The 23,361-nt window shown below is 39.5% G+C and overlaps 1 protein-coding gene across 7 annotated transcripts in view; it reads right to left on the reverse strand.

The window, feature by feature from the left end:
* Positions 1–22,673, reverse strand: part of CD47 (CD47 molecule) — a 45,736-nt gene extending 23,063 nt beyond the window's left edge. For 3 of the 7 annotated variants that reach the window (XR_006609078.1, XR_006609076.1, XR_006609077.1), the window contains exons 1-3: positions 22,430–22,672; positions 10,510–10,857; positions 1,348–1,437 (exon numbers count right to left, since the gene is read on the reverse strand). Coding sequence is in view for 4 of the 7 variants with exons in the window: in XM_045088301.1 (XP_044944236.1) it covers positions 1,348–1,437; positions 10,510–10,857; positions 22,430–22,472 (481 nt within the window). In the remaining 3 variants the exon portion in view is untranslated. Of the gene's footprint in view, positions 1–1,347; positions 1,438–10,509; positions 10,858–22,429 lie in introns of all 7 variants that reach the window. The other 4 variants (XM_045088304.1, XM_045088303.1, XM_045088301.1 and 1 more) reach the window with 3 other exon arrangements.
* Positions 22,674–23,361: the final 688 nt, after the last annotated feature.

Below are 23,361 nucleotides of genomic sequence, written 5' to 3' on the forward strand. Positions count from 1 at the left end.
ATCACACTACTGTGAAAAAATTTCATAATCTTAAGAAAAAGCTATTCTCTACCTCAATCATATGACATGGGCTTAAGGCCTGGGTCTGCCAATAGAATTAAAGGCTTTCTCCAACACCAGGAAAGACTGAATAGGTCTTGATGCTCTATCAGTCTTTTTTGTGATATAAAAGGCTTACCAAAATTCTAAGAAAATTTCCACAAGAAGTCTAGACACTTTTTTTGAAAATAAAAGTTGTGAAATATCTTGACAGTTGTCACTGTTAGCCCTTTCTTCCCTTTCGTTTGTTTTAGACAAAAGCTGAGAACAGCTTTGAAATCACAGAGCATTTTCCAGAGTGCCACACATTGAGCAGAGCCCACAGAATATATAATCAGTCATCTCTCCTCCATTTTCATCACTTTAGATTTCTGAGTAAAAGTAAAATTCATGAAATATACAATAGGCCAATCCACTACAACATTTTACTAGCTTTCATTTTTTTAAAGGTTGCAGAATGAAATAAATGAGATCAGCAGTATTCACACCTTGCCTTGTATAAATGTTCGCTGTCCTTCAAGGTCTGACCATTTCATTGCACGATAGGGAGATAAGGAATAAATCTTACATGTTAGAAGTTTAATTGTTTAGACTGTCACTTCAGAACTTCATCACTGTAGTAAATTTCTTTTACCAAACTGGTAGGGAAATATGGTTGAGTCTAAGTATCAACCAGAATACACATTACCTTTTACCTAGTAGTGACAATTCCACATAATTGATGCTAAATCTGAAATAGCAACAAGATTTACTCTGAGAAGTTTGGTCACATGATTATCACGGCAAAACACGATTAAAAACCACAATTCATCCATGGCTACTTCCTTAGGGGCTGCAGAATCATGGTAAGGATGACAAAAACATGGTTGAGATGCGGCTTCTCCTAGGATGAACACGGGCACACGGATGAGGGCAAACTAGGAAAACAAAGAGAGGGCAGTCTTCATGCTCAAAGTACAAGATCCTGCTGTGACACTGATGCAGGGCCTTGACCATCTCTACCAAAACAATGTGTGTAAAGGCTCTGAAAACCCTAAGTAGAGAGAGTTAAAGGTATTCTTATTATTAGGATTTCCACTATTCGTTCTTAAGAAGTTTAAAAAAAAACCTTAGGAATTAAAAGTGAACTGTAGTAAATTGTGGGGGGAAAATACACACTTCAAGAAGAATATTAAGACTATACATTATTATTTATCACATTATCACATTTCCTAATACAACTCAGATAAAACATTTCACTAATATTACCTCCCAGAAATAACATTTTCATCATTAAAACATAAATGAAAAATAGAGATAAATACTTACTCACAATACCAAACTGTCCCCAAGACAGAAGTACAGCCAAAATTGGGAAAATAACAATGAGGATATTTTCATTTGGAGAAAACCATGAAACTAGGAAGAAAACAAAAATCACAATTAATATTTACTATAATCATGTTAAGTCCTGACACTGATAGTCAACAATATATTTTTTATTGTGAAGACAGAAAACAAAAATAACTTATTAAAGCTGTGGCCATAAAATAATTACAAATTACACAATTTACTTCTAAGCAAATTTTACTTCTGAAACAAGAAGCTCATTTAAGTGTTTTTTTCCACATTTTCCCTCACCTATGATATATGGAGGAGACAATACGACACAGAAGCTGAGAACAGGGCTCTGCAGTCATACTGCCTGGCTTGAAACGTGACTCTATGTTATGAACTTTGGAGGTTTGGACAAAGTCTTAACACCTCTCTGTTCTTTACAGATCTCAACTGTTAAACCAGTACAACACAGCACCTATCCATTGAAGGACTGTTGCAACTATTAACAAAGCTAATACGTGAAAAGGACTTAAAACAGGGCACCTGGGTGCTTCAGTCAGTTAAGCACCTGCCTTCTGCTCAGGTTCCTGGGATCTCGGAGTCCTGCGATGGAGTCCCACCCTGGCTTCCCTGCTCAGCGGGGAGTCCGCTTCCCCCTCTCCCTTTGCCCCTCTTTCCCTCTCACTCTCTCAAATAAGAAAATAAAATCTTTGAGAGAGAGAGAGAAAGAAAAAAGAAAAGGGCTTAAAACAAAGCTTGGCTATGTACCAAATATTCAGTCAACCTTCACTATGATGACTGTAACGTTAGGTATTAAGGAAGTTTCTGTTAAGTGGGTCACATGTTACCTAGGCAAGTAAAAACAGAGCCACACAGTCTATATGAAGGAAACTGTAACCTTAAGATTTCAAATAACTTGAGAACTTTTTAAAACATTAAGATTCATTTCATTTTAACACTTAAGAACACTGATTTTATTTATGAACTTTCTTCTTTAAAAATAAAGCCAAATAAATGCATCAAAGAAATTTCGAAGTTTGCCTGCACATGGGGGATTTGCTGTTTGAAGAGCATTCCTCAACTGCCCAAAGCAAGCACTGGTATTCCTCTGCAATCGACCCTATTCATTCAAATCCTCTGGGGCTCTGCCATTCCGTATCAGCATGTGAAGAACCTGGTGGACTTTCCTACCATAATGATATATTTCTTGTATTAACCTTATGTTTAAACCTGGTAAATGTTCCCAATATATAGACTATAACAACATTATAAATTCTGTCTAAAAAGTATTAGCTTTTCAGAACCTAGCATTTCGCCCTGCGCATAGCAGAGACTCAACAGGCTTGCTGTTGAAGGTTCTAACAGTCATGAGGTTGGCTGGTGAATGAATGGAGGACTGCCTTTCATTTTTTCACAGATCCCTACCCAGAGAGAGATTTTTCAGATATTCTGAATCAATACCTTAATTTTGAACTGTATTACTGAGTATCTTCCTACACCAAAGAAAACCTATTATAATTTGGCCTAAAATCTAAGCAGGAAAAAAATTTTTAAATTATGCTTAGGTTTTCACATTTAATGTCCAAAGGCTTTGATAAAAGCTCTATGATCTGAGGACTATACCCAATCAATTTATTTTCCCTAGCCATTTTCTCTATTATTTTGTTTTGAGTTGTCTATATTAACTCCTCAAATCCTCACAATTATTGTATGAGGAATTACTAACCCCTCCTTAATGCTGAGGAAACTGAGGCACAGTGAACCAAGGATCGTTTTTAATTTTTATTTTATATTTTTTATTACGTTCAATTAGCCAGTATATGAGTTTTTCATGTAGTGTTTTTCATGTAGTGTTCAACGAGTCATTCATTGCATATAACATCATGAGTTTTTCATGTAGTGTTCAACGAGTCATTCATTGCATATAACATCCAGTGCTCATCACCACACATGCCCTCCTTAATACCATCACCCAGTTACCCCATCCCCCCACCTCCCTCCCTGGGCTGGTATCCAAGATCTATAATGAACCAAGGATCATAAGTATCTGAAGTTTTCATGCCCCAAATGGACTTCTGATGCCCCTCTGCCTACTTCACCAAACCTCCCCTCTTGGGTTTCCCCATTTTGGTAGCGCTGACTTCCCCAATTATTCAGACCAAAAACCTTAGAGTCATCCATAACTCCTTGGTTTCTCTCACATGCCACAGCCAGTCCCACAGCAAATTTTATGGGCTCTACATTCAAAATACAGCCAGTATAGGATCAAAATAATCAGTAGGTGTTTAAGATGAGCTGACAATGAAATGCTCTTTCACTGACCTCTCTCCCTATGCAACAAAACAATCTCAGGATATATTGATAGAAACCTATTAATATGAGGTGTGTCTGAATATGGTCTGATCACTCATTTTTCATTTCACGTATATTTACTGAAAGCACACCATGGATAGGGTATTCTAGACATGTAAGGTCTGCTAGTGAACATGGCAGGGGGGACCATGAGCTAGAGGAGAGGGAAGAACTGAAGATCAGACTTTTGAGGAACTGGATTTGAGCCACATGAAGATAGGGAAGAAGAGACACCAAATGAACAGCAAGTTCAAGAAAATAAATGGTGGCTAGAATTTAGTGATACAAGAGGAGATGGGAATCTTGCTGGGACAAGATCATCTCCTAACAGCTTGTTATGAGAGTTTGGATTTTTATTTTAAGAGTAATGCTAACTGTTTGGAAAGCTTCAAATGGGAGAGAAACGACCATGATTCATTTAAAATCTTCTCCAGCAATGTGCAGAATGGATTACAGAAGGAGGATCAATCAGAAAGTTGTAGCAGCAATTGGGTAGTGGCAGGAAGGCAAGGTGTGACCCACAAACACAGTCTCGAGTACATTTTCCCTCATAACACTTAAAGACACACAGGAAATTGTTCCAAAGGAAGGTGACTAGAACAGGGGTCCTGAAACCATTAGCAATGGCTGGAAACTCTGGAGATTTCAACCTTAGGGAAAAATAGAAGCTTAGGAGGGAAATACCATAGCCCTTCTTGTGAGAAAGAAATTGTAGGACTGCAAAGTCTGGCCTCACTTAAGTTAGAACTGCAACTGCCTACTAAGAGACTGAGATCCATTGGGAAGTGAGAGTTTCCTCATGTCAAGGGTTCAGGTAAGAAGTTTGAATGCTAACTTCCTGGGGTGTGATAGAGGTAATTCATGAATTAGACAGCAAGAGACTAAATGACTCCTGGAGGACTCCAAGCCTCTCTGTGGAAATAAGAAGACATTTCGGTGACATACAGAAGGCGGGATAATAAAACAAAGAACACCATCGTCTAAGTGATTCTTTTTTTTTTTTTTTTAAAGATTTATTTATTTGACAGAGAGAGAGATCAGAGTAGACAGAGAGGCAGGCAGAGAGAGAGAGAAGGAAGCAGGCTCCCCGCCAAGCAGAGAGCCCGATGTGGGACTCGATCCCAGGACCCTGAGATCATGACCTGGGCCGAAGGCAGCGGCTTAACCCACTGAGCCACCCAGGCGCCCGTCTAAGTGATTCTTAATGGAAACTTATCAGAAGGTTTATTCAAACTTCACACATTCTCCCCTCTCAGCCCCCACCCCAAGATTTTAATATGTTCTCCACAGTAAGAGTGTGTGTGCATAGACGCACGCGCGTGTGTACGTTCACATTCATGGAGGGGATGTTCCGTCATTCTCTCAGCTCAAAATCAGGGCTGCACACCTCTGCCATAATTTCTCTCTTCTCACTGACATGAATGTGTTCTCTCTCTTTAATCTGTCAAGGCGGAGAGTCTGAGGATCACTGAATTGGACATTCAAGAACCAAATGAGATGCTGGGGGGGAAAGCCAATGTTTTATATAAAACCACTTATATGCCCATTAAGCTATTGATTTGTTTTGGTACTACTGTCAGATGACTTTAACTCTTGTTCCTCAGTGGGAGAAAAGAGACAAGATACTTCTCCAAGGTCCTTCTCAATTTTGAATGTCTTTGGCATTAAGAAAAAAGCTTAAAATGGACTAAGAACAATATCAGATATTTTTCCACTTTAGGATTAAGAAAGATAACCCAAGGCAATGTTATTCCATTCACGCTATGGCTGACAACTCTGCCCATTACTCTTTCCCAATTCCTGTTCAGGTAGTGAGGCTCTCAGGAAGATGAACTCATTAGTGGAAAAGCAAAGAAATGATATTATGAGGGTGTGGTCTATGAATGAGTGTCTGAATTCTTCTTCCCAGCCTAAGTGTTATAAAAACCAAGTACTTCATTTCTTTTATCACTGTGTACAAAACGGGATATAACTGGAAAAAGTGAAAAGATCACTTTAATCGATGTAAGTGTGCTTTTCCTTCAAATACATACATGTGTAAACCTTCACGAACACCAGTTACCACAAAAGAAGATCACAATAAAATTTATAAAACTAAAACTCAAGCCAAATTTTTACTTGATGTTTCAGGATTGTGATGACTCTTCTGATGTGTTGACTTGTTTAGGCTACTTACATAATCCAGAATTCTAAAGGCACTCCCCAAACCCCTGCTCCCTGCAATCAGCCATTTGTAATTCCCTCCCCCTTGAAGAAGGGATGGAACAGTGAACATGATGGCTTTCATTCCCGTGATTATGTTGTGTCATATGCCAAAAGGGATTTTGATGATGTGATTAAGGTGCCCAACCTGCTGGCTTCACAAAGGAGCAATTGCCTTTGAGAGAGAGAAGGCTGGTGTAATCAAATGATTACATTTGTGCTTTTCCTGGAAATGAATTCAATATGAGAGGGGTTCTACCAGAGGAAGGATCTTCTTTGCTGGCTTTACATATGGAAGAGGCTGTGTGGCAAGGAATGAGGCAACCTCTGGGAGCTGAGAGAAGCCCCCAGAAGTGGACATGCAGCAAAGGAGCAGGGACCTCCATCCTACAGTCACAAGGAACTGAATTCTACCACAATCATGTAAGCTTGGAACAGGACCTTGAACGCCATATGAGAACACAGCCTAGTGGACACCTTGATTTTGGCCTTGTAAAACTTCATGTGGAGAACATAGTTATACCATGACCAGAACTGTGCCCTACAAAACTGTGAGCTAATAAATGGAAGCTGGTTTAAGCCACTACATTTGTTATTTGTTATACAGCACTAGACACCTATTGCAAGATCTTCCAATACCCTCATGCCAACATCATAAGCATAATGTATATCCTGTTGACAATGACAGAAATGGCAACTCTACTGAATTTGAAATAACCTTTTTTTAAAAAAAAATCTTAATAACTTACTTGCAGAAATGTAAAATTTTAAGCCTCCCAGTGTTTGTATTATTAATATCAATATAGATATTAATATCAATATAGATATTAATAACAAATTTTGTAGCTACTATTTATATTTAGTACTTGGTTATTTTCAAAGAAACCATATAGCATGGTGGTAAAAATCTTGGGTTTTGAAGACAGACAGATCTAGGTGAAATCTTTTAACAAATAGTTTAAATCTCACCTGTTTTCTTATCTGTTAAATGGTAAGACCTATGTCTATCTGCTAGAGTTCTTGAGAAGATCATAGGATACAATATATATTAATTATCTGCTATGTGCTCAAATATTGTTATTTTACTGTTCTTATTTATACTGCTTTCATTTTCTAGAAAGTAGAGATCATGTCTTAGTCATTGGCGGATCCGTAATGTCTAGCACAGTGCCTGGCACATGGTAGGTACTCAGTAAATCTTTTTAAGCGATACTAACTTGGGGTGCCTGGGTGGCTCAGTGGGTTAAAGCCTCTGCCTTCAGCTCAGGTCATGATCTCAGGGTCCTGGGATCGAGCCCCACATCGGGCTCTCTGCTTAGCAAGGAGCCCGCTTCCCTTCCTCTCTTTCTGCCTGCCTCTCCGCCTACTTGTGATCTCTCTCTGTCAAATAAATAAATAAATCTTAAAAAAAAAAAAAAAAAGAGAGAGAGAGATACTAACTTATACACACGTCAAACAATTCTGTCATTAAGATAGTATCCCCATTTTACAGATAAAACTGAGGACCACATAGGTTGAGTTTCTCAAACAAGTTATCTTAAACTAGAAAATGGTGAAGTATAGAAAAAGCTTTCTAAATTCAAGTCCTGTGCTCCTTCCATGGTATGATACTATATACAGACACCACAGGCATATACAACTCTAATTCATATACAGTACATCTACATATTCCGTCCTAGCCCTCAAAAAAAAAAAGAACACAATGGTCACCATTACCCACATTCCACTAAATAGAATTCTCTATTAAGTAATTTCTATTCCTCCTTTATGCCTACATTTGCAAAAAAAGCACAACATAGTAAAATTGTTTTCTACTGCCTAAATCCCCAAAGTCCACATGATGGGTAAGTATCTCTACTACAGTAACTTTGTATTCCACAGTAAGAGTCCTGCCCCCATTTAACATTTTTGAGCAGAGGAGGTTTCTTTCTTTCTCCAGTCAAAAATGGGTATGAAACAGAGACACCACCAGATGCTGGCAAGGATGCGGGGAAACTAGATTGCTCATATGCTGCTGATAAGAATGTAAAATGAAAAAATCATTCTGGAAAACAGTTGGCAGTTTCTTTAAAAACCTAGCGTATACTTAGTATAACCCAGTAATTGTACTTCTGGCATTTATCCAGAGAAATGAAGAAGACTATGTCCACACAGAAACCTGTACATGATTGTTCACAGCAGCTTCATTTGTAATAGCCAAAAGCTGGGAACAACCAAAATGTCCTACAATAGGTGAATGGTTAAACAAGCTGTGATATACCCATAGCATAGACTACTACTACTTAGCCAAAAGAGAGACAGAGACAAACACACACACACACACACACACACACAGAGAGAGAGAGAGAGAGAGAGAACGAACTACTGATATACACAACTTGTATAGTTCTCAAGGGCATTGTGCTGACTGAAAAAAGCCAGTCTCAAAATACTGTATGATTCCACTTACAATGACAAAATCACAGCCACAGAGACCATGATAATGCTTGCCAGGGTGGGGGTAGTTGGGGAGGGGGCAGGGAGGTGACTATGAAGAGGCTGCTTGAGGGAGATCTTTGTGTCAATGCAGCAGTAGTTATGAATCTTGATTGTATTGATGGTTATTTAAACATACACATGTGATAAAATGACAAACATACACACATTGTACCACTGTGAACCTGCTGGTTTTGATATTTTACTATAGTTACACAAGAAGTAATCACTGGCAGAAACTGGGCAAAGTGTAGACAGCACCCTTCTGTTCTATCTTTGTAATTTCCTATGAACCTTTAATTACTCCAAAAAATAAAACTGAGTGCAAAGTCAAATGTCTGAGACCTCCGGTAGAGTTTTCTACATTATCTGCAACAAAACAGTATCTTCTCTTTTTAATGTCCCGAAAGGTAAGTACAACTCATTTTTTAACAGGGTACTTTGAAAATAAAAAAAGATAAAATAATCACACTTTTATAAAATTATAAACTTTGTCTTCATCTCAGATATTGGTACTTCTTCCCCAACCATCTTCATTCCAGCATCAAGTCTTTCAAATTTCATATCTAGAGCTTAAAGGTTTGCCTCTCAATGACTGACACTGCACTCCAAAATCACTGCTTCTCCCTGGTCTTACTTCTTCATTCCCACAGAAGTATACATTCCTTCAGAAAAATTTCAGCTAGGTATCAGATTATATAATTCCAGACACTGTGTTTGAATAATTAGACCCTGCTGAAAGGTTCGCATTTTTTTAAAAAGCTCCCTAGTCCAAATAAATATAAAATAAAAGTTACAGTGCAAGAGATTTTCTAGCAGAAATGTTTTCCAAATTCTGCCAACCTGCTCTAAGCTACCTCCTACCCATTTCTCACTGTACAGAAATCCCTCTCCCAATACCCAAGGCCAGGTTCAGCAACTTGCTATCTCACTTCATAAAATAAACATCCGAGGAACACAACCAACATTTGCAAAGCACCATGGCTGACGTAGAACTTACACACAAGAGATCTTAGTTGATGCTGGTTACACTGCAGGACACAAAAAAGCAGGGATAGATTTTCATCCCTACCCCAGAAATAGGTAACCTGAACCCAGATAATAAACTTCTCAAGATCACATAGGCAAATAATTAAGTTACAGAATAGGGTACAGAATTCACTTTCTGATTCCTAATCCTAAACCATGTCAAAATATTCCATCAAATTAAACAGCCCACTCTCAATCTGGTAACAGGCATTTTATAACCATGAACACTAGAAGAATAGAAGGCAAAGAGCTGATCCAATTGAATTATTCTGGTTCCATCTAAAGCAGAGGTTCTCAAAGTATGCTCTAATCCTAAAATCAGTCATATGTCTAGTGATTGTAAACAGATATTTCAAAACAGAAAGTCATAATGCACTTGTATGTAGTTGAAGAAATCAACTGGCACTAGAAAGAATAGAAAAGAAAGCAGGCTGTTTACTTCAGCTAATGACTGCTTTATACAACTCACCAAACCACGTTTATGAAGAAAGAGCAGAATCATGGTGCTATAATCAAGGCTGAATTCAAATACACTGAATTGGATCTCTAGTTCTTCTAAATCTTGGCCAGTGAAAAAACACCAAAGCAAAGCTAAGCATAGGAAACCTCAAGGACTCATCCATGATAACCTGATTTTTTAATCTCCTGATTCTCCTTCTAACCTATTCTCTGCAAACGGGACATAGCTGAGACTTGTCAACCTCTGATCAAAGTGTAAGGTTAAAAAAAAAAAAGACCAAACAGTTGCAAAGAGACTGGAAAATTAATCACATGCAATAAAGTACTCTTGATGGCAGTAAACAGAAATGCAGAGTAGATGACCTCAGGACTGCACCCCAACAGAAGAGTCCTTGGACCAAAAGTTTGAGAACCACACAATATAAAATTAACCAACCACAAAGGAGGTTCACTCTGAAAAGTAGAAAAGGAAATAATACAAAACACATGAACTTAAAGCTATTAAACATTATATCAGCATTTATTATTAATAGCCAACTTTTTGATTCAAAGGAGTATCTAGGCCCATTTACCCCTTTCTAACAGGACCAGGATGCTACAAGACAAATAAATGGAAAGCTTTTGTAGAAATCTTACCAATTCGGTATTTTAGTTCTATGATGGTTTCGCCTTCTCTGCTTAATTCAGTTACTTCACAAGTATAGTTTCCTACAACAGCTTCTTCCTTATCCATCTCCAAAGATGCAATGCCAGTTAGTAATTTTTGTGGTATGATTTTTGTACTCTTAAACTTATCACCATGAGTGGTCTTCTGTAGAGCTCCATTAAAGGTGAAAATGTCTTTTCCTTTTAATTTCCACTTTACATACATCTCATTAATGTTTGTTGCCTCCACATTATTAACAAAGCATGGGATGATAACACTTTCGTTGCAAGCAGTGTATTCTACAGATTTGGTTATGTTAAATATTAGCTGAGCTGAACCTGAAAAAGAAAAAGAAAATTGTTTCATTTCATTATAGAATTCTATACAAGTTGTTACAAATCCTTAAGATAAAGAGCAATGTTTCACTTGTTCATTTAAGCAAACAGTGCAACTACAGAGAAGACAGGCAAGGTGAAAAAAATCCAAATTATTTTAATATTAATGTGCACAGCTGGCAGACAACATTGTAACTTTTCCTTACTCAATCTCAGTAATACAAAGTATACATTACCATATATCTTGGGAATAAATTCAGCAACCCTGTTGGAACATGCAGGTGTAGTATCTAGCTTTGGAAGCTTTGAAGTAATCATTACTGCCTACTGATATATATAGAAAAATACTGTCCGATCCATGAAAAATTTTTAACAGAAAATCAAACTAAGTATTATATTTGGTATATACTTCCTCCAAATAGAACTTGCTAAACTGAGAGGAAGTTTATTTCTATGCTTGTCTTGCATTTCCAAAAAAGATGATGGGGTCTACTATACTTTAATACAAAAAAGTAAGCCAAATGAATCACATCACATCTCTCCACGAGGATGGAAAGTCAGAATGCTAAGGAGAAAAACATTCTCTGTGGCTACTTTCCCATTGCAAAATACAGACAGCAATAGTCATTTTGTATGTAAGTATTAGGAAGTATTATATGCAACATAAAAGCATTTTCCTACCCCTATATTTCACTGAAACCATGGAAAACAATTTCCAAATACATATTACAGGTATTCTTTCCTCCTAGGAACCATAAACCACTTAAAAAAAAAAGGCTAAGAAACAAGTTAATACCAAGAGAGAGCAGATACTGCTAATAATAAATATACTAGTCTTCTCTTATCCACTTACCCATGGCTATGCTTTCTTTGGTTTCTGTTACTATTGGTCAACCACAGTCTAGAAGCAGATTATCTTCCTTCTAACACATGGTCAGACAATCTATAGTACCCTAACTCTAGGTCACATCACATTGCCTACAGCCTTCATCTCATCAAGTAGGCATTTTATCATCTCACAACTTCGTAAGAAGAAGGGTGAGTATAGTACAATAAGATATTTTGAAAAAGAGAGCGAGAGACTATATTCACATAAATTTTATTATAGCACATTGTTATAACTGTTGTTTTATTATTAGTTATTAATGTCAATCTCTTACTGTACCTAATTTATAAATTAAATTTAATCATAGATACATACAGAAAAAAAATATGTAGTATTGGTACTATCTGTGGCTTTAGGCATTCACTGGCAGTCTTGGAACATATTCCCTACAGATCATGTGGACTACTGTATTCTATCAGTTCTTCTCCGGAGAATAAACTATCATTGCCTTACAAAAGAGGGATTGGAAAAGGAGACACAATCACTTACCTTTCATCTAACATGTATGAGAATATCGGAAAAATTATAGCTGTCTTCCTTAATGTTCAGCCATTTAACAACCCTTTTACCTTAGTAATTAGCAGGCTTCTCCCTCAAAAAACAAAGCACTAACAAATGCAAATAAAACATCAACTTCCGTAGTTCATTCTTAAGATTTCTTCTTTCTACATTTGTAAAATGGTAATAAAAATCAGGAGCATCAGATATTATTGTCCTAGGAACATAATTATTATTCAGTAACTTCCCAGTGCGTTGAATGCTAGGATGCAGAGTGGAATATGAAGTGGACAATGTTCAGAAAGCCTGAGTACAAATTAAGCAGTTCATTTAACTTTTCTATGCCTTGGTTTACTCTCTGTAAGAGGATCAAAAACGAACAGTGGGCTACTTCGTAGAATTGTGGTAAGCATCAAAGGAGAAAAGACCTGGGCAAGGGCTCTCTAACAATACCATGCTATGAACATGAGGGGCAATACTATACAAGTTAGGTGATACAGCATTTTAATGTAATGATCTGGACCTCCTCTGATTGGCAGGTCCAAACTGTGTTATTTCTTCAAAGCCTTGGGCCTGTGAGTTGTCATCCCTGAGCAAGAAGCACTGGGGGTGGAGAGGGGAGGAACTATAGTGTTTGAAAAGGAGAGAAGTCGGGTGCCTGGGTGGCCCAGTCAGTTGAGTGTCCTAACTCTTGGTCTTGGCTCAGGTCATGAGCTCAGAGTTGTGGGATCGAGCACCATGGCGGTCTCCACACCGAGCACGGAGTGTGCTTGAGATTCTCTCTCTCCTTCTGTTCCCCCCCCCACCTCTCTCTTAAGTAAATAAATCCTTTTTTTAAAAAAAAGATTTTATTTATTTATTTGAGTAAAAGAGACAGAGCACGTGCGCGAGTGCACATGAGCAGCAGCAGGGGAAGAGCGAGACAGTGAAGCAGACTTCCTGCTGAGCAGAGAGCCCTATGCAGGGCTCAACCCCAGGACCCTGGGATCCTGACCTGAGCTGAGGCAGATACTTAATGACTGAGCCACCTGGGCGCCCATGAATAAATCTTTTTTTAAAAAAGGAAAGAAAAAAGTATGATGCTGGAATCAGAAAGAAAAGAGTTAGTAAATATAGTGAAAGGTTTTGAAATGGACAGAAAGATTCCTGAGTGCCCTTTCAATGGAGTACTGGAAATTGTGTGACAAATTCCTTGGGACGATCTCATTCTGTAAGGCCCTATGCCTTTTACTGTGTTTATCTGTCTGAGCTATTTTATAATTTTGGCAAAACTGATGGCAATGCAAATGATTCATGTCCATAGAGATACAAATAAACTTTGTTCTGCAATTCACTTCTCCCTGGTGGAAGAAGAGATTTCAAAAAAATCACGTTTTATTGCCCTGAGGATAATACTGCATCTATTTGAAAATTCACTTCACCATTCCTGATTGCCTATAAATATGTCTGTTCTCTCAATTTTCTTTTAAAACTGAGATGGTTTTATCATCTTGCTGGTTTACTTGTTAATTAACACGTGAAATAAAACCTTTGATACATGGTCATTTTGTATTTGTTTGAGTCAAGATTTTTAAAATTATTTCTAAAAATTACCCTTTAATAAAAGAGATACAAGTGAAGAGCTCAGTTTTCTTAGCAAACTTTTTTAGAAGGCTCTAAGTAAGAAGGGGTTGGTGAAAACTGGAGTTTCATCTTACATTTAGAGAATGAATTTTCTAAAAAATCAGAAAGCACTAATTGAACTGCATTTTTTGTTGCAATAGAACAATCTTATAGCTGAAGCAATTTAAGTAGACTAAATACTATCAATAAAACTCAAAGTAAAACTGACCTAGATAAGCCATAACTTGAATAGCCCTTGTGCTAATTAATAAATAAGGGTAGTCCAAAAATGCCACTCCACCAGCTGTTAATGACAGCTTCATCCTCTATAAACATTTATTTAAAAAAAAAAAAACTATTAAACAGTGAAATTATCTGATTTGGGTTTTCTATCTTCTGCCTAATGCTTTCTGATGAAACATCAAAGTGAAAAAAAAAAAGATTTAAAATATAGAGAGCAAATAAAAGCACATAGATAATTAACATGAATAAGGAAACTCTGAATAATCAAGATAAGCCTCTAGCAGTCTAAATCAGATAGGAATAGATAAATATAACTAATCATCAGTGATGCAAGAGCTACAGATAAATTTACAAATGAAATGGGGAAATTATTTTATATAAACTGCCAAAAATACTGGACTTCACAACCTCTGTAAATACAGACCACCAACTGAAACCATCTCCGACCATAGAACTGAAAACAGCTATTATATGTTGCAGAGAAGGCTCAATACACTGTAGTCACAGCACACAAGTCTAGCTCTGAAACGTACAAATGCAAAAAATCTTTATTGAGAATTACCTGATCTGAAACATTGTGATAGGATGAGGGGATACAATGACGGAAAAGAGCGGCAATTATCTTTTGGAAGCTTTCAATTCTCATTTCGAACTATGATACATACTTTTTGTAACAGGAAATCCCAAGTGCTATCCTTCCGTATGAACAAAGTGCTATAGATGGGCAGGAGAGTAATCAGTCTTACAGAATTCTAAGGAAATTTGCATTGCTACTAGGGGAACAACAGGAGACTGTCATAGCTCCCACCCATCTGGGCCTTCAATCATTTATCTTTGTATATGTTCCATGCAAAACCTCTCTCTCTCCTTTGTAACCCTTAAATCACTCCCCTTTTGCAAAAGCTTATCCTATACTCTCCAAAGAAGCCGTATTTCTTGAGCCCTTTAAATGAGAAACCAGAAGCTTCCAATACTTCCTACCTATATATTTAACTGCAACCCCAACTATCCACACCCTCCTCACCTTCCTCCTCTTCACAATTGTATTCGTTCATCCATTAGTTTACATTTCTGCCTCCACACCCACTAGTCACCCCAAGGACTTTCCCTAGTTGATTATTAGCTTAACATCCCCCATGCCATTCACAGGTTATTTTTTAACATATAAAAAATGCTTAAATATTAGTCAACTTTTAAAAAATTACTAGTACTTGTCTATCTCTTCCCAAGCATCCTAAAACAATCATCTAAATGCATTTCTTCACCTCCTATTCACTTCTTAAGTCTGTGCCACATGGCCTTTACCTCTTCCTCACTGTAACAGTTCTTTCCAAAGCTGCCAATAATCCCTTGCGAGAAACTGAAAGTGCACGGTTTACTCTCTATCTCGAATATTCTATAGCTCCTGGGCCAATAGGCAGTTCCTTTCTTGCTCTTATCTCTTGGCCTCCGATAGCTCTTGATTCTGAATTTCCTCTTACTGTTTTGTCCACCCCATAACAGCTTTCTTCTTCATTGAAATCTAGTCCTTGACTCACAATAAATATTAGTGTTCCTCAAAACTCCATATACAGACAGCAGTGCCCTCTTCCCAACCCCCGATGCCCAGCTTTCTCTCTTAGTCCACAGTTAAACTACCTACACACTTTTTGTTTAACCAGGCCCCACTTTCTCCTTAACTGCAGACCTGGAAAGTCAACTGTCTGCTGTGTACTTCCACTTGGATGTACTACAGTTAATTCAAAGTCAACATGTCCAAAAACCTATTTACCCTCTTCCTAGCCTCCTCCCAAAACCTCACCATCCAAAGTATGTTCTATTATCTATCAGTCAACCAGACCTGGACCTAATAAGAATTATGGTAGATTCCTCCCTCTCCTTAGTTATAAACAATTTGTAGTAGGCCCAACCTATTTAATGATTCCTCAATTCAATGTCTGCTGTATGTATTAGACATTTATCATCTCTCTTTTGAGATATTGCCATAACCTCTTAACTAGCTCCCTACCTCCAGTCTCAATGTTTTCCCATCTCAGTCCCAATGTATTTTCCACAGTTCTCAAAATAACTGTTCTAAATGCAAATGTGAACTCTTCTGCCTAATATACTTTTATCAACACCCCTCTCCCTGTTTCAAGCTAAATTCTAAGTGCATTAGCATGGAATACAAACTAGGTCCTTCAAGATCCTGTCCAGCCCCACCTCCTGTATTCCTTCTTTTCCAAACTAAGCTCCCATCATAATGACTTCCTGCAATTCTATGAATATGTAAATGCCCTTCATCTCCATCCATGCCTTTGGACATGCTGGCAAACACTTGTTCGTGCAGTGTCCAGGTAAGAGCACACACTGTGGAATCAGACCTGGCTCAAGACTTGCACTTTCTCCTTGTATAACCACTGGCAAGTTATTTAACCTCTGTAGCTCAGTTTCCTCATCCACAAAATGTGAACTGAAGTAGTGTATACCTCATAGAGACTCTTTGAAGACTTAATGAGATAATAAATATTAACTTCTTATTGCAGTATTTTCACATATATAGGAAATGTTCAATAAATGGCAGCTACAGTTTGCTAACTTTGGTTCTTCCTGCTAGAACCCAAGGGAGATGTTCAATCCTATTCCTCTTCCCTACCACTGCTCAATTATATTCATTCCCTCCTTATTGCTCTTATTGTCCCCTGTTCAAGTGTTGTCACTGCACCTACTACTAAATCTTGAAATTACTATTTTACTTAACTGATTTCACCATTAGGCTCAAAAGGTAGAGAAACAAGGATAATGTCTTCATTTGGCATCCTCTGGATCCAGGGTCTAGCAAGCACAAACCAGTACATTCCTTATAAATGTAGAACATTTAAAGTATGAATACCAAGAAAGGAAAATTGTATCAGAGAGGATTCACTCTTCTTCCATATGCCAAGAAAATCCTCCACTACTTCTCACTTCAATAGACCTGATTATAGAATGGAGAAGTTACATAATTTAGTAGAAAATCTTGATCACGTCAGTTGCAGATTGCATGGATGAGTTTCTTAAAAATTACATGAATGTGTTTAAGAATGATCTTCCTAGAGGATGACGTTTAAACTAAGTCTTGAAGGATGAGTAGGAATTATATAGGAAAGGAAAGGATTTCTAGGCAGAGTACATAACATGTGCAAAGGAATGAGAAAAAGTGAGTAACTGGAAGCAGAAGATTCTTCAAGTGAACTTTAGGAAAAAGGGATGGTTAAGAAATACTGTAAAGGCTTCCCTGAATGCCATTCGGAAGAACTGGGACTTGATAATATAAGCAAGAGCAAAACATGTGGATTTACTTGCATTTAAGAAAACAAATAAAAAACCCAGCAGCATGAAGGGTGAACTAAGGGCATGAAGGGAGATGGGAAAGGGAGACCCATCAAGAGATCACTGTAATAGTCCAGGTAATTGACACCTGGAGAGAAGGCCAAAATACTATAGTAAAAAACAAAGAACATCAACATAAGTTGGATGTGGGAAGTAAGGGAGAAGAGGAGGAAAGAATTAAAGTTGTTTATTAAAGTATGAGTAACTGGTTAGATTGTGGATTTTATAGAGAAAAGAGATTTTTGGAGATCTACAGGGGAATAATCTTTCAATATTTAATAGGCTGAGTATTAAACTACCTGTGGTAAGATGAAATAAGGATGTCCTAGACCCTAGGACATACGGATCTGAATTTAAGAAGAAAGGTCAGAGCTATGAAGACTTGGGCATCACCAAGATCACAGCTGGTAGGTGAAACTGTGAGCATAAACAAGATTGCAAAGAGAGTCCCTACAAAGCAAACACAGCAGGAACCAGAGATAAAATGTTGAGGAGCACCAATATTTATAGGAAAACAGTTAAAGAAGAATAAACCACGGAAGTGAGAAAAAGAAGTGAGAGCAGCAAAAAAATACCACTGTGGATATCAAAGAAGGGTCTTCATGTGGACAAAACAGATGTTAAATAGTATGAGTAAAAACAGCCTCTAGATTGAAAACTACATCATTATCTTTTTTTTACCTACAACAATGTCAATAGACTGGTGGGATCAAAAGTCAGATTGCATTTGGGAAGTGAATAGGAGGGAAGAATGAAGAGGCATTCTCTTTCAATTAATTTTGCAGTGTAAGAAAGCAGAGGAGAAGGCAGCAGCTAAAGTGTAGGCACCAGGGCAAAGTTTTTTGGTTTTTCTAGTTTGTTTTGTAATATGGGGTAAAACTTGAGCATGCATGCAAGCTAAAGTAAAGAAGCCCATGGAGAGGGAAAGATCTATGATGAAAGAATGAAGAATTAAGCTGAGTTGGGCAGGTCTCCAAAATGGTGAAAGTGAAAGAGCTGTAGACAGGTGAACCTTTCCTTGGAAAGGTGAATAGGTACACTTCTGAAACTGAGGGAGGAAAGAGAATGAGAAGGTTGCTTAAGAAATTGTAGATAAGTTTAGTAATGGTGGGAGGGAAGCTGAGAGAGTCCACACCACACATCACTATTTTTTGCAGTAGAGTAGGAAGTTAATTAGCTGCTTGAAATGGATGTTCAGGAATGGGGAAGAAGGCCAACAGTCACTGAGGTAAATGAAGCAAAGCTCATGAACAAAGATACCTGCTGAAAGAGAATCCTACCACTTTTTGCCATCAGATTAAGCCCCTGTTATGAAGAACTAGAGTCTTAAACTGAATCGGGTTACAATGAGGGTCAAAAAGGGAGATTCAGACAACTCTCTCCTCAATAAAGACCAAATAAGGTCTAGGGTAAAGCAGGCATGTCCACAAGGTGTTTAGTTCTGACTCAAATTCCCTACTAGATTTAAAGTGGTCTTATAAGAACAGAAGTGATAAACCTAGAATTACAGGGGAGACAGCAGTTTCAAGTCAGTAACATCCGGAATTATGGGCCTCCATGCATTTAAAATATACTAGATGTCACCAAGAGATAAAAACAAACAAACAAAAATCCTTACGCTTTGTAAACTACATTTTAAGTTACTGAGAGGCATATGGTCTGAAATTTTATCTGTTATGCCAGGAGGGCCTTGCACACTGCTTAGAACATAGCATGGGCTCATACTAGTTTGCAAAGGAAAAAGGAGTTTCGACAGACCCCGCACTTGCCAAATGCCTTGCCTTGCCTTTAACCCGTAAGAGTGACATGTATTCAAATATGCACATTTATTCTCTTAATTTGTATCTCAAAACCTGGGGCTAATCAGATTCTGAGTCTTACCTAACTGTCCCATAGATAACAAATGCAATATTCAGAGGAGGGTATAACTATAATTTCTGTTTCAACTCTGTAACTACGAAGGAGAAAAATCCGGGTTCTCTTGCCTCAGTCTAGGAATATCAAGATCAAATTTCTTAGGTGCTCCAATTTTTTTTACTTTAGTACTACAGTAAGTTTAACAAAATTGATCCTACACTATTATTCTTGTTCTTTTATCATGGAAGAACTATCTGCACTAGGACACAATGTAAAAGTTACTTTATGACAACGCAAGAAAGAGTACATTGTATATCAGGCTGAGACACAAGGTGTCAAAATATGGAGATTTTTTTCTTCTTTTTTATATAAAATTTATATCTTTTTTATACAAAGGCTAACAGCAAAAACCTTAAAGATGGCTAAAATGATTATATGAAAACTGTATCACAAAAAGAACATTAGAGTATTAAAAGCAATGCTTATTTGGCTATAGGTGAATGCACATTAGGAAATGCAAACTGGTTTAATAATAAGAGTGATTACTGAGGACTTGAATATTTATCAAACTTAGGAAAAACACCTATTTTTCTTCTTTAGAACCTGGCCTTTCAAATCTCCATTAACAACTCAGTGGCAAAGATAAAACATCTGCCAAAATACAGATGACAGCATGAGCAAGTGTCCTAATGGTAGGCATTTAGTGTAATGCTTTAACACACTGCCTCTAGACTGCTGGGGTGGCCCCATAAATAAATACTTTTAAATAGGCATTCACTTCCTTAAAATGGCAACTCTTGTTTAAGAGTAATATATTCCTTAAGAGGAAAGAAAACATTTTCTTTAAGCAAGACAAATCACGGCCAGACTTATATAATAAAACTATTTTCTAATTATGTGTACTCTCGATTTTAAAAACTCACTTCGAACAAAGAAAAATTATTCAGCCAGTGAAAAAACAGTCCATGTCACCATCATTATTTAAGTCAAGTTTTATTTGCCAGTTACTAAAAACTACTGAAACTACCAATGTGCTTTTAAACAAAGTATAATTGGACTTATAGGGGATGGGAGAGGAAAGGTACGTAGTAATTCATTCTGCAGCTTATAAACCAATAGGGGGGGTTGCAGTTTGCCTGTAAGTAGACGGAAGGAGCATTTCAGGTAACTTCTTTTGCCTCAAAGGTCAACTGAAACTGAGTGGCTTCCAAAAAATGCCTTTGATTACCAATCATCTATAAATGAAACTGAAAGCAAAATCAAACTTCAGGACAAATAAACACACATCTGTGACTGTTTTACTCATTTTGAATTCTAAATTCAGTCTCTCAAATACCCTGGTTGATAAGGACTTGTGTTCTGAAACGGTTATGGTATTTTCATACCTGCCTTTTTAAAAACTACATATTAAACACACAAAATCCACTGTATCTTATAACAAATGCTATCACTTTCTGTTTTATAGTCAACACTTCACAGAACTCAAATGTATAATGCTTCTATTGTGCTTTTTTTCAGGTTATTATTAAGTACAATGAAATACTATAAATTGTGAATTCTGTGACCATGTAGGGAATTGAGCACATTAATACTGCATGTAAATGAGTGGTAATTATATGTGACTTAACTATTATTAAACAAGGCCTAGCCCCAAAAGTACCATTATAGCAGTTCTTTCCCATCTGCTTGAAAACAGGACCACTGTTTTTTAATATATGATTTACATTTTTTATTCTTCAGACTAGCTTTGATGCCAGCAGCCTGAATTTGTGATCTTTTATTACAAATTTGTAATTTGGTCCAATACGTAGACTTTCTGATCATACAACAGGTTTCCGAAAGCAGTATTTTCGCTATAGTAATAGTAATGGCAATAAGCCATTAATGATGATGACAAGAAATAGTACCTTATCTAATGATCACCTCTTTATAATAAAGATATCATCAACAACTCCAACAACCCAGGATGTTTCAGAGATTGGAGAAAGTGGTAAGCAAAGATTTGAGGGCATAATGGAAATGGCTTGAAATTACAAGCGTTTATAAATGGCACAGTGAGGCTAATAATCAGTTTAAAATCCAATTAATTTAAAATTCTAGAATTAAATGTAACAATTGCGTCTGCTACTCAAATTCAATACTGAATCTTACAAAAAGTTCACATAAGGCTGTATAGATGTAAAGCACGACAAGCACTGTAGAACCACGAAAATTCCTATTCCTTACTTTTTACAGACGAAGCACACATTGCGCGCGCGGGGGGGGGGGGGAAGCATAATGGATTCCAAATGGGGGGGGGGGCAACCGCCTTTGGTATTGAAAGACACCAAATCCCACGCTGTTGCAAATACGTTTTGACTGGAGGGTATAGTCTTCATATTTCAAGCGAAATCTGGATTACTATTAAAACGGTTCACCCAAATAAAGTGGAAAAATTTGAACGTACAATTTGGACTGTATTAAAGTGGTTGATAGGGCGTGGGGGGTAGTTGAGTTTCCAGGTAGCTTATTTCTAGGGTTTAAAAAAAAAAAAAAAAAGGCGGCCAGAAGATTCTTCTGATTAAATGCTTGGTTGGAAATGCAACTTAATTGTTCCTTTACGTTTCTTTAACTCTATATTCATGTAGGAGGGCAAACAGGAGAAATCCCGTCTTGCAGACTTCTCCAAAATGCGCACTTCTATCGCAAGAGGCCCGGGCCCTCCCACTCTCCCTCCTTCATCCCCAAATGCGTTTGAGCACCGAGGAGGAAGAGGGGTGCAAAAGAGGGGGGCCCCTAACAGTTGCCAACCCTCGCCTCTGATCGCGCCCTTTCTCTCTACAGTTAATTTCTGCGTGAGATGCACGGCTCAGAACCTTCCTCGGTGTGCATCTGGAGGTGGAGTACGGGGGAAGGAGATAAACCCCGCTCTCACCCTGGGGGAAGAGGAAGAGGAGGGAAAGGAAGGAAGGGGGCGCAGGATTACCCTCGGGCCCTCCTACGTTCGCACCCGGAGCGAGCAGGGCCCGCGCGTCCCGCGCTCTGACGACCCTCTCCAGAGCGCCGCCGGGCCAGCCGGGGCACAGCCCACACACCCGCGGGGGCGCCTCGGGGGCGGCGAAACACGAGCCTCCGAGCCCGGGGAGAGGGGCCACTCACCGCAGCTCGCCGAGCCCAGCAGCAGCACCACCAGGGGCAACATCTCAGCGGCCGCCGCGGGGTCGCCGCCGGCGCCGCCGCAGGTGTCTCGAGCAGCCGCCGCAGCTGTTACTGGCAGGATCGGCCGCCTCCGCCGTCACGGGCAGGACCGGACGCCGCCGTCCGTCACAAGCAGGACCCGCCGCCCAGGCTGCCTGGCCGCGCGCACGCGCGCTCCTGCCACCCCACGCCCGCTCCCCCCGCTTCTCCCGCCGCGCGAGCCGCGCACGCGCACGCGCCCCCGCCCCGCCGCCGGGACTGTTGACGCGACGCCCTCCTGCCTTGCGGGCTCCAGTCTCCGCTCCAGTCCGCGCCGACGAGGCCCGGATCCGAGTCCCACCCAGGGGCACGCGCCGGACGCGCCGGTCACGTCCCGTCACCGCCCCCCCCCCAGCCCCCAGCCCCGCGGTCTGTGTGCCAGCCCGCGTCAGGAGGCTGAGGGCTGAGCGTGTGTGCGAACGCTCACCGGGGACTTCCTTGCACCCGCCCTGTCCGCGGATCCCTCCCGCCCGTCACACGGTCCCGGGCCCCGTAGCCTCCGTGCGCCGGTGCTCTCCCGCTTTCACTCCCACCCTCACGCGTCGGGAGCGCCACTCGGTGCTGCTCCCTCCGACCTGGGCGCCTCGGCCTGCGCGAGCCCCCGCGCTCTCTCCCCTCCCGGGTCCGACGTCCGCCCGCGCGTCGACCCTGCGGCTCCCGAGCCCCCACCTCTGGCCGCGCCCCCTAAACACGGTCCCTCGACCCCCGGCGCGGGGCGCGTGGGGCGTCGCTACGCCTCCCAGCGGTCGGGGCGGCGAGCCGCGGGGGCTTCGCTGAGGGCCGGGCGGCGGCCGGGCCTGTCCGCAGCGAGCTCCCGCTCGGCCTCGGGGCTGGGGGAGGGAGGGGCTGCCGTC

This window comes from Mustela putorius, unplaced genomic scaffold, assembly GCF_011764305.1.
Source record: "Mustela putorius furo isolate JIRA1106 unplaced genomic scaffold, ASM1176430v1.1 tig00003834_pilon_pilon_pilon, whole genome shotgun sequence".
In the NCBI taxonomy this organism is placed as follows: Eukaryota; Metazoa; Chordata; class Mammalia; order Carnivora; family Mustelidae; genus Mustela; species Mustela putorius.